General features: G+C 36.5%; 1 protein-coding gene across 2 annotated transcripts in view; it reads left to right on the forward strand.

Annotated features, from left to right (window-relative positions):
* The first annotated feature begins 74 nt into the window (after positions 1-74).
* Positions 75-12,683, forward strand: part of LOC126824787 (kinesin-like protein KIF27) — a 62,020-nt gene continuing 49,411 nt past the window's right edge. For both annotated transcript variants that reach the window (XR_007681626.2, XM_050554170.2), the window contains exons 1-2: positions 75-135; positions 12,322-12,393. Coding sequence is in view for 1 of the 2 variants with exons in the window: in XM_050554170.2 (XP_050410127.1) it covers positions 12,361-12,393 (33 nt within the window). In the remaining variant the exon portion in view is untranslated. The remainder of the gene's footprint in view (positions 136-12,321; positions 12,394-12,683) is intronic.

Here is a 12,683-nt window from a genome sequence, read left to right on the forward strand (position 1 = left end):
TAAACTGGTTATTCATTCGTTTTGAAATATTTTTTGCTACTGGAAATTCGCGTCTACACATTCTTTCAAAATGGCGTCCTCATCAATCGATTAAAAATGTTTACGCCGTTACTGAGGAGAATAATGCAATATTAGGTAATTCCTTTACGCCCTTGAAATCCAACATTTGCGAAAGTATGATTTGTTTATCACCACTACTAGGTTGATACAGTTAAGTTATTTGTTGAACACGTTTTTGTTTATAAATTAAAACGTCGACAACAATTACAAACAAAGGCTAGATGATCTATAATAATAATACTAATAAAAAGTAATAGATTCAATATTTCATATGTTTTATGAAAGCTTATTGTTTTTGTTAATATTATTATTATTGTGTTTTTCCTGCCAAGCTAACATCTCAGAATCTAACCATAGGATCTTTCTGGAACTTTGACCTACCCCCCAAAGATTGGGTGGTGGCTTTGGAATGAATATATTTTCGAATCCGAAATCACCGAATTTTACTAAATTTTACGAATGAAAACACTTGACCTACATAGCTGTAACTTTCTGACTAGGCTAGTTCACCGATTTTACTATTTTTTTTTTTTAAAAGTACCTTGAATTTAATATGTAACAGGCATTGCCTGAGTAGAGCGAAACTGATGTGATTGTTGTTAAATATAAACCTTCATAATTAAGTGACACAACTGTCACACAAGTAATGTTAAAAAATTTCGTTTTTCCGAATTGAATTTAATTTAGATCTAAATTGTATGATTATTTTGTTATATAAAAAAAAAAAAAGAACAAAAAAGTTTGAGAATGATTTTCATTGACGTCAAAAATATGTGACGTCATTGATTAAACGTGTCAAAAATATTTCTATGGGTGGCGTAATCTCACTTGGGCGAGTTTTGGTAAGTTGGCATGCGCATTGCCATTTTTGCCCAATGTATCCGGTTCCAGTCTGAATTTTTTTTTAATCAACAGTCTGTGGTGGCAGATTTAATTACGCCCCTGTGTTACAGGAAAAGAGCTTTGCTCAAGCACCGCACTTCGTGTGATGTTTTAGAGCTTCACTCTATATTAGAAATAGGCCAATTATAAACGTCACTTGTGTCACTTGAGAAACTTAATTATGAAGGTTTATATTTAACAACAATCACATCAGCTTTGCTCTACTCAGGCAATGCCTGTTACATATTATGTAATAGGCATTGCCTGAATAGTGCGAAGCGGATTATTGTCAAATATAAAACCTTCATAATTAATTTTCTCAATTGATACAAAAAATGTTAAATAATTTAGTTTTTCCAAATTGATTTTTATTTAGATCTAAATTGTATATACATTAATTTTGTTTTTAAGAAAAGAACAAAAAAGTGTGAGAATTATTTTCATTGACGTCAAAAATATGTGACGTCATTGATTAGACGCGTCATAGAAATAGTTCTATGAGGCGCGTAATCTCGCTTGGGCGAGATTTGCTAAGTTCACGTGTGCATTGCCTGTTTTGCCCAGTGTATCCGGTTCCGGTCTGAATTTGTTTTTAATCAACAGTCTGTGGGTGACAATTTCAGTTACGCTCCTGTGTTATCGAAAAAAGAGTAGGTCAGATTGCCTTGAAATTTATTTTGTGTACTAGCTAAGACACTGCTGATGCATACACATGAGGGGTACTCAATTGAATGTTTCTGGAATTGAATTCTCTCGATCCCATAAATAGTGACAATCGAGTGAACAGGTGGATTTCGGGCTACAACGCATGCGTCGACTGAATAAGTAAATATCTCAACCAACCATGCAGCCGAAACATATTCGTTGTGTTTAAATATGTCACGATTCTACTCAAACCACCTCCATTGTCGGGACTGACAGAACTGTGACAGAACTGAATTCCGCGTTACTCGATTGCAATGCTGTCAATTCGGGACGTCCTGGACTGTGAATCGAGCATCCCCATGATATGGAGTTTGTTGATCAAATTTGAAGTGACACCATCTTGAAACGTGAAAAATGCTAAGGCTTTTGTGATATTTTACTTACAGACATAGGAGTTACATTTTCTGAATTTTCGAAGGAATGCCTAAATATCTATTGGATCAGAATTGTGATTTCGGTTAACTGATGGTCACCTTTTGAATTGAATATGAAAAAAAGTGAAAATGAACACAATAGGCAGTAGTTTGGAGACTACGTCTCCTATTTCCAAAATAAATACATTTCTGAATACTCTTGATCAGGGTCGAATTTTTCGGATTTGAATATTTCACAATTTCAAATTTTTCCTAAAAGGGGAAGACCAACGATTTTGAACAAGGTTTCCATAAATCTTAAATATATATTCATAAATAATCCCCTCTGTAACAAAGGCAAATTTGGCATTGGTTTACTGCTGTATTTTGTTCATGCGTCGTCGTTCGGCCAAAAATCTGATCAAATGGGCTGTTATTAGCATATAAATATAATAAACACCAATTTATGTTTTTATACGCCCACATTATGCCGTCGCCCCTGTCCGTCCGGACGTCCATCAGGTCAGGTGACTCTCTACAGGTCACAATTCTTATCCGATTTTGACGAAACTTGAAATATAGGTTTATCCCCAAAAGATCTCGGCTGCTTTAGATATTGGCATGTATCGGATCGAAACTTCATGGATTATGGCCCCTGATTGTACGAAAAATCACGTTTTTAGCTTGTGGACCCTATAGAGGTCACAATTTTTATCCGATTTGTTTGAAACTTAAAATGTAAGTTTATAACCCAAAGATCTCAGTTCCTTTCGATATTCGCGCATATCGGACCGTAACTTCCTGAATTATGGCCCCTGATTGTACGAAAAATCGCGTTTTTAGCTTGTGGACCCTATAGAGGTCATAATTTTTATCCGATTTAAAAAAACGTATTATTATATCACCGTTACACCCTAAGGAAGGTTGAGTTCGAATTTCGTGGAAATCGGCCCAAAATTGACAGCAAAATAGCCGCCGTTCGTTCTCAACTAGCGTAAAAATATGGTATGTCAAGGTTGTGGACCCTATAGAGGTCACAATTTTTATCCGATTTTGTTAAAAATTGAAATGTAAGTTTATAACCCAAAGATCTCGGCTTCTTTCGATATTCGCGCATATCGGACTGTAACTTCCTGAATTATGGCCCCTGATTGTACGAAAAATCGCGTTTTTAGCTTGTGGACCCTATAGAGGTCACAATTTTTATCCGATTTAAAAAAACGTATTATTATATCACCGTTACACCTTAAGGAAGGTTGAATTCGAATTTCGTGAAAATCGGCCCAAAACTGACAGACAAAATGGCCGCCGTTCGTTCTCAAATAACGTAAAAATATGGTATATCAAGGTTGTGGACCCTATAGAGGTCACAATTTTTATTCGATTTTGTTGAAACTTGAAATGTAAGTTTATAACCCAAAGATCTCAGTATTATAATATCACCGTTACACCCTAAGGAAGGTTGAGTTCGAATTTCGTGAAATTCAGCCCAAAACTGACAAAATGGCCGCCCTTCGTTCTCAAATAGCGTAAAAAATATGGTATATCAAGGTTGTGGACCCAATAGAGGTCACAATTTTTATCCAATTTTGTTGAAACTTGAAATGTAAGTTTATAACCCAAAGATCTCGGTTCCTTTCGATATTTGCGCATATTGGACTGTAACTTTCTGAATTATGGCCCCTGATTGTACGAAAAATCGTGTTTTTAGCTTGTGGACCCTAAAGAGGTCATAATTTTTATCTGATTTAAAAAAAAACGTATTATTATGTCACCGTTACACCCTAAGGACGACTGAGTTCGAATTTCGTGAAAATCGGCCCAAAATTGGCAGACAAAAAACGTATTATAATATCACCGTTACACCCTAAGGACGTCTGAATTCGAATTTCGTGAAATTCAGCCCAAAACTGACAGACAAAATGGCCGCCCTTCGTTCTCAAATAGCGTAAAAAATATGGTATATCAAGGTTGTGGACCCAATAGAGGTCACAATTTTTATCCGATTTTGTTGAAACTTGAAATGTAAGTTTATAACCCAAAGATCTCGGTTCCTTTCGATATTTGCGCATATCGGACCGTAACTTTCTGAATTATTGCCCCAGATTGTATGAAAAATCGTGTTTTTAGCTTGTGGACCCTAAAGAGGTCATAATTTTTATCCGATTTAAAAAAAACGTATTATTATATCACCGTTACACCCTAATGACGACTGAGTTCGAATTTCGTGAAAATCGGCCCAAAATTGGCAGACAAAATGGCCGCCCTTCGTTCTCAAATAGCGTAAAAAATATGGTATATCAAGGTTGTGGACCCAATAGAGGTCACAATTTTTATCCGATTTTGTTGAAACTTGAAATGTAAGTTTATAACACAAAGATCTCAGTTCCTTTCGATATTTGCGCATATCGAATTGTAATTTCCTGAATTATGGCCCTTGATTGTAGGAAAAATCACTTTCTTTTTAGCTTGTTCTCTATCCATCTCTCGAAAATGTGGGCGTATCCTGCCTGGCAGCCGCTGGTTAAACGTTTAGTGCACAAAACTGTCGCATAAATTCACTCATACTGAACAGTACGCGGTGACCCAATTCACGCCACATGGTTAATTGTTTACATCACATGCTTCGATGTTTTTATATACTCAGCCAAATTAAAAACTTGACACTTTTTGGGACTAGATTTTTAATATTTGGTTTAAGGCAACTATTTTAGTGTTATGTTGTGCACAGATGACCTTGACATCAACAGAAAGCAAGAATACGTCTCGCCGAAAGTCCTTGACATTGATAACGTTCATGATGTCACAGTACCCCCCAAAATGAAATTCACAGACTTGGAGAACAATCGGAATAAAGTGTTTAGTAAAGGCTGTGGCCTCCTCTAGCGTCTCGTACTGCCACACAACGTCTTCTCATGGATCTCAGAACATTAGTAAACACTACCCGAGGAAGACATCGCGACTGCTCAGCAAGATCATGTTGAAGGTCCTGCAACGTCAGTGGTGGATTCACTTGCTGACGAACACGTCGACACAGTTCGTCCCAGATGTGTTCAATAGGATTAAGGTCGGGGCTAAGCGACGGCCATTCCAGGACTTGGACACCGGCATTTCTTAAAAAATTCTGGGTAGCAATTGCTGTATGGGGTCGAGCATTGTCTTGTTGAAACGTTAGTCCAGGCCCATTTTTCTGCATAAACGGAAGAAGAACAGGTTGCAAAATCTGATCCCTGTACTGGACAGCATTTAAGTTCCCTTGGACAACAACAAGAGGAGAATGTCCATGTGCACAAAAAGAACCCCAAACCATGACGCTGCCGCCACCAAATCGGTCAACTTCTCTGACGCATACTTGAGCGTAACGTTCACCTCATCTGCGGTACATTCAGGCCCTGCCATCGGCAAATCTCAAAGTGAATCGAGATTCGTCACTAAAGACAACCGAATTCCACTGTCTTTGAGTTAATCTTATGTCTCTTGTGGCCCACACAAGTCGGTTACGGCGATGAAGAGGTGTCAATATTGGTCCATTATAGGGCCTCCTAGCTCGAAGACCAGCAGCCTGCAAGCGATTACGAACAGTTTGTGCAGTTACCCTTCCACCAAACATCTCTCTACTTGTGGAGGTTGCAGTGACAAATCTGTTTCTAAGATGACGTAATCGTATTGCTTGATCTTCCTGGAGTGACGTCACACGTGGCGCTCCCGCCCTTGGGCGGTCAGCAATAGTTCCAGTTTGAAGCACTCTCATTCTAAGATTAATTATTGTCTGGCGTGAACAATTAAAGGCTCTTGCAACAGTGACCACAGACTGACCAGCATAGAGCCTACCTATAGCACGTAGACAGTCTACATTTGAAAGGCGCCGCATTTTCTAACAAAGATGAAAATAACAATTTTAATTTGTTTTTCCAGTTCCAGTTACGTGTGCGTGTTCAGTTTAACCAAACTTGCATCAATTGACCTCAAGAGTTTGTGTTTGCACGTGTTTTTCAGGTTTTTTATCTTTATATGCTCAAAAGTCACATTCCACGTGACTTTACAATTTAATGAAATTAAAGGCTTCGTACTACTTACTATCGTTTGAAACATTTTAAAATTTATTTGACTTACCAGAAAAAAAAATTTGTTGAAATTCATCAGTGTCAAGTTTTTAATTTGGCTGAGTATACATGTACATCCACATTTTCATGTGGACGTATATCCCGTGGCCCAGTCCGTCTGTACACAATTAGTTTGTGGACACTCTACAGGTCACAATTTTTATCCGATTTTGACGATGGGTGGGTGGATGGCCGAATGGTTAGCAAGCCGCTATATCATACAGTCTGTCATTGAGTCAACTGGCGGGGTTTCGATTCCCTGGTTGTATGTGACAAGGAGTAGGGTCGTCTGTCCAACCTCGTGGGTTTTCTCCGTGTCATCTGGTTTCCTCCCACAACTAAAGACACCTACGCGCAAGCGAATTATTGAAATAAAATTGAACCATGTGTTAGTCCTGAAATGACCTAGTTTGTGTCGAGTGGACGTTAAACCCCATCTCTCTCTCTCTCCAATTTTGAAATATAGGTCTATCTCCTAAAGATCTAGGTTCCTTTCGATATTGGCATGTATTAGACCATAGCTTAATGGATTATGGCCCCTGATTGTACGCAAAATCACCTTTATAGCTTGTGGACACTCTAAAGGTCACAATTTTTATCTAATTTTGATGAAACTTAAAATGCATGTTTGTAATTCAAAGATTTTGATATTTGCACATATCGGATCGTAACTTCCTGAATTATGGCCCTGATTGTACGAAAAATCGTGTTTTTAGCGAAAATCGGACCAAAACTGCTGGACAAAATGGCCGCTCCTTGTACGCAAATAGTGTAAACATATGGTATATCAAGGTTGTGGACCCTCTAGAGGTCACAATTTTGATCCGGCTTTGATGAAACTTGAAAGACATGTTTATAGCCTAAAGATCTTGGTTCTTTTGATATTCGCGCATATCATCGGATCGTAATTTCCTGAATTATGGTCCTTGATTGTACGAAAAATCGTGTTTTTAGCTTGTGGTTCCTCTAGAGGTCACAATTTTTATTTGATTTAAAAGAACATATGAATATATCACCATTACACCCTAACGATGACTAAGTTCGAATTTTGTAAAAATGGGACCAAAACTGCCGGACAAACTGGGCGCCCCTTGTACCCAAATAGTGGTTCCTTTTGATATTTGCACATATCGTACCATAACTTTCTGGATTATGACCCCTGATTGTACGAAAAATCACCTTTTTTAGCTTGTGACCCTCTAGAGATGACAATTTTTATCCAATTTTAAAAACCGTTTAATTATTATCACCATTCCACCATAATGGAGATTGAATTTGAATTTTCGGGAAAATCAAAACGAAACTGCCTGACAAAATTGTGTAAAAGTACGTAATACAAAGGTTGTAGACCCTCTAAATGTCACAATTTTTATCCAATTTTGATGAAACTTAAAATATATCTGGGCAATTCCACGCCAAAGTAAACAATTAGGTGAAAAATTTAATTAGTTTATAAGTGGATAAGTGGACAAAAACAGTGTGTAATGGTGAGAAATAATCTATATATTTTTTTATTTGGTCTTGTGTAAAGGTTGACATTGTAAATATCGCATTTATATAATTTTATTGTATTTCCTTACTTTGTGTTTGATTATTCTAAATCATAATTGATGATTTGTCATTAGTTATCTGACAATGTATATAAACATGATATTTGTCCCCCGCCTTTCGAAGAAAGCAGGGGACTATTAAAATGTGTTCGTCCGTCTGTCTGTCCGTCTGTCTGTCTGTCTGTCCGTCTGTCCGTCTGTCCGTCCGTCTGTCTGTCCGTCTGTCTGTCCGTCACACTTTTTGGGACACAATAACTCTCTTCCTAATTGAGCTAGAATGTTCAAACTTGGTGTATGTGTTTATTAGGTCAATGCCTTGATGGAGTTCGAAGATGAGCATTTTCCGCTTAGGGTAAGCAGAGATAAGCAATTTGATTGGTTGATGCTTTGGGACACGATAACTCTCTTCCTAATTGGGCTAGAATGTTCAAACTTGGTGTATGTGTTGATTAGGTCAATGCCTTGATGGAGTTCGAAGATGAGCATTTTCCGCTTAGGGTAAGCAGAGATAAGCAATTTGATTGGTTGATGCTTTGGGACACGATAACTTTTAATTGAGCTAGAATGTTCAAACTTGGTGTATGTGTTTATTAGGTCAATGCCTTGATGGAGTTCGAAGATGAGCATTTTCCGCTTAGGGTAAGCAGAGATAAGCAATTTGATTGGTTGATACTTTGGGGCACGATAACTCTCTTCCTAATTGAGCTAGAATGTTCAAACTTGGTGTATGTGTTGATTAGGTCAATGCCTTGATGGAGTTCGAAGATGAGCATTTTCCGCTTAGGGTAAGCAGAGATAAGCAATTTGATTGGTTGATGCTTTGGGACACGATAACTTTAGTTCTAATTAAGTGAGATTGATGAAACTTGGTGTATAGTTTCATTACAGTAATACCTTGACTAAGTTTGATAATGAGCATTTTCTGCTCAGGGTAAGCAGAGCGATACGCAATTTGATTGGTCGAGACTTTGGAAAACAATAACTCTCCTACTTTGATTGTTAGACTATAAGTAAAGATATACTGTTTGATTGTTCAATACTTTGTAAAAGATAATTTGTGATAAATTTATATGTGTCCTCTAATTATTTTCCTATTTCGGCAGGGGACATCAGCCTCACTGTTGGCTTGTTATACATTAAAATATAAAAATAATATATTTTTGTGAAAGTAACCAACATTGAAAAATATCGCTATGAGAATGTACTTCCGTTACCAAATGTTTACATTTTTTTTTTCTCTCATTCAAATTTATGTATCATGTATGGAATTGTTTAAAACTTCATACCTAAAGCTAGAATAACCTATTCTTATTATAAAGGCCATAAAAAGGAAAAAAAGATAGGTTGCCAAGCAACGAAACATACGCTAAATCGTCCAGGCAGTCAACAAGAGTTGTCGCATATTTTTACTATTTTCGATAATGAAAAATTTATAGTACACTAAAATCTGATTAAGAGTAACATCTCAGTAAGTAATTATCAGAAAATCCTTAGAATTTGTTTGGTTTTTATAAAGTTCTGCCCCATGCTAACCTTTAGTATACAAAACATTTAAGTCAATCGGATGATAACTTTAGCCTCTAGAGTGTCACAAGATTTTTCAAAGTGATCAAGGGCCATAACTTTGGCAGTAATTATCGGAAATCGTTGAAAATCAATAGGATTCTTTGTCTCATGACCTCAAACACTGCGTATAAATTTAAAGTCAATCGGAAATTAACTTTAGCCTCAAGAGCGTCCACAAGCTTTTTTGAAGTGATCAAGGGCCATAACTCTGGCAGTAATTATCGAAAATTGCTGAAAATCAACAGGCTTCTTTGTCTCCTAACCGCAAACACTGTGTAAGTCGGATATTAACTTTAGCCTCTAGAGCGTCCACAAGCAATTGCGGACGGATGGATGGGGGCGACGACAATATACGACCACATTTCAATGTGGGCTTATAAAAATTGCAAAAATTCTCAGAATAACTTGGGTAAATTGAGTAAAAGTACGTAATATAAAGGTTGTTGACCCTCTAGAGGTCACAATTTTTATCCGATTTTGTTGAAACTTGAAATGTAAGTTTATAACCCAAAGATCTCGGTTCCTTTCGATATTAGCGCATATCGGACCTTAACTTCCTGAATTATGGCCCCTGATTGTACAAAAAATCGCATTTTTAGCTTGTGGACCCTATAGAGGTCAAAATTTTTATCCGATATAAAAAAACGTATTATTATATCACTGTTACACCATAAGGACGAGTGAGTTCGAATTTCGTGAAAATCGGCCCCAAATTGACAGACAAAATGGCTGCCTTTCGTTCTCAAATAGCATAAAAATATGGTATATCAAGGTTGTGGACCCTATAGAGGTCACAATTTTTATCCGATTTTGTTGAAACTTGACATGTAAGTTTATAACCCAAAGATTTCAGTTCCTTTCGATATTTGCGCATATTGGACCGTAACTTCCTGAATTATGACCGTTGATTGTCGGAAAAATCACTTTCTTTTTAGCTTGTTCTCTATCCATCTCTCAAAAATGTGGGCGTATTCTGCCTGGCAGCCGCTGGTTCAACATAAACAGACCAAAATTATGGACACATGAGACATACAAAATAGTGCATTTTGGCATATAATGTTGACATGGACAACTTTTCCTTTTTTTTCTTCTATTTCCTCTTGAGAATGGCTGGGCTCAAATCTGTATGGCATTACTGTAGTCCCACAGAAGAGATATCTTATATTATGATACGTTGGTGACTGACATTGACATACTTTGGAAATTTATATATTTATTTGAATATGCCACAAGTCCGTTGAAATAGATAAAAACACTGTCAGGAGACTCAGCACGCACAAAAACATTCAAGCAAACAAAATATCTCTCACTTGCCGGGTATCAACCAAACCATGTGATGTAAACAATTAGCTGTGTGGCGTGAATTGGTCCACAATGTACTGTTCAGTATGAATGAATGGACGTGTCGGATTTGTGTATTAAACGTCAAAAAACAATATAATTCTATATTTATAATATCCCAATAAACAGTTCCTTTGGTTGGATTCTCATCCAAATGAAGGCACGTGAATAAAATACAACAGCAACTTATGCCAAGTCTGTATAAATATTAATTTCCCACCTACAAAATCTTTTTTGCTTGTGTTACTTACAGATGGGATTATTTATCTATATTTAAGATTTATGGAAACCTTGTTGAAAATCGTTGGTCTTCCCCTTTTACTTATGTCAGCATAGAATTTAAGCGTAAAATAACTTGGACGCTCTTATGCTTTCCGAAACCAAACTGTCCCTCTATATACTCTCTTGCAAAAATAACATTCATTATTGCTATCTACATGACATGATTTGCAATAGCTTTTAATGCGCTTTTATACTTTTTAAAAGGTTTATAGGATAATAAGGAATTGGGTAACCGAATGGTTTAACACATCCACTTTCGATCAAAATTAGTGTACCATGATTCAGCTTCTCACAATTGTGAGAGACTTAATTGATATATATCCGCATTCATTTTTTTCAGTTTTTTGTTTCAATTAGTATTAATTAGTAACCTGTAATTCGTAACTCTTAATTTTCCAGGTCACACATTATCCATAGGTACACAAACACTCTTGAATTGTTTTGGTCCTTATTTTGATTCACATCAATATTGTGTTATAAAATAGTTTTATTTCTTCAACATCGGCAGAACTAAAAATATCAATTATTCTTTTACCCTGTTGTTTTCTTGATATATATTATCCTGGTTGTGAATTGTGCTACAAATCATATTGTAGCACCTGAATCGCAATACGTATCGTATCGTGACTGCAGTGGCAATACCCAGCACTAATCAAAACTTCTGTCATTGAGTCACTTGAGCGATGTTGTTTAGATTCCCCGCTTGTACGTGACAAGGAGTAAGGTTGCTTGTTCAACCTTTTGGGTTTTCTCCGAGTCCTCCCACGGCTAAAGTGAATTACATTGGCTACATGTAGAAATTGACACAAATGTGTCGCAATGTATACAATAATGTAATATGAATGTAAACTGATTTACATTCAATCGTTTCCGTTTTTACTCTAATTTCAAATCAGTTATACGCCAAAAGTCTCAATCAGATGGCAATTTCTAGCGTATGGGTATTCCAGTCTACACAAATGGTATTTATTTTGCATGCTCTCCAGATAAGATTATGGTGTCCCGGTTTGACATGACTTGTGGAATATGTCTAGCCAAGTTCTTTTAGTCCCCTGTTACAAATGGCGCTGAAATGCCTTATGGTACACGATTAGTGTACCATTGGTAAAATGTTTATTTTGTCTTAAATATTGAATACCAGAAGCCCATCTTTTCTCGGTAAGATCACATCAATGTTGATTTAAATTGGCAAATAATTTGTGTTTTCAATGTCGAAGACTTTGGATGATATTGAGTTAAAGACTTAGCTACTTTAACGAGGCCTATTTGACTATTGTTTGTATTTTTATCATTACGGGGGAAAAGACCAATGTCAAGCTGAAACACTATGTAGCTATAGCCATAGGGCTAACAATTATTTATTAATAATTAATTTTATGACAAAGATCCATTATGGTCATGATCAGTGATTTACAGTGAGTATACTCCTCAGTATACAAAACAGTGATTTTCATACTTGATAAAATATTATTTTTTCAGAAAACTTTTGGTAAAATATGTGAACACAAACACTGCAAAATGCAAGAAGATAATGTACAAGTAGCAGTAAGGGTAAGCCATGTTATGATTAAATAGGGAAGATAACTTGATGTGAGGTAATGACACTCAATTGAGATGATGATTATCTAATGTGCAATGTGCAAAATATTTAAATTAGGGGTTATTACGTGTTTCGGTACCTTTAGTACGAAACATATATTATTTTCGTAAGGGTTTTTATACGCCCACATTGAACTTTGGTTGTATATTGACGTTGGTCTGTCCGTCCATCCATTGGCCTGGCGTCCAGAATTGCTTGTGGACACTCTAAAGGCTAAAGTTAATATCCGATTGACTTTAAA

This window comes from Patella vulgata, chromosome 6, assembly GCF_932274485.2.
Source record: "Patella vulgata chromosome 6, xgPatVulg1.2, whole genome shotgun sequence".
NCBI classification, from domain to species: domain Eukaryota; kingdom Metazoa; phylum Mollusca; class Gastropoda; family Patellidae; genus Patella; species Patella vulgata.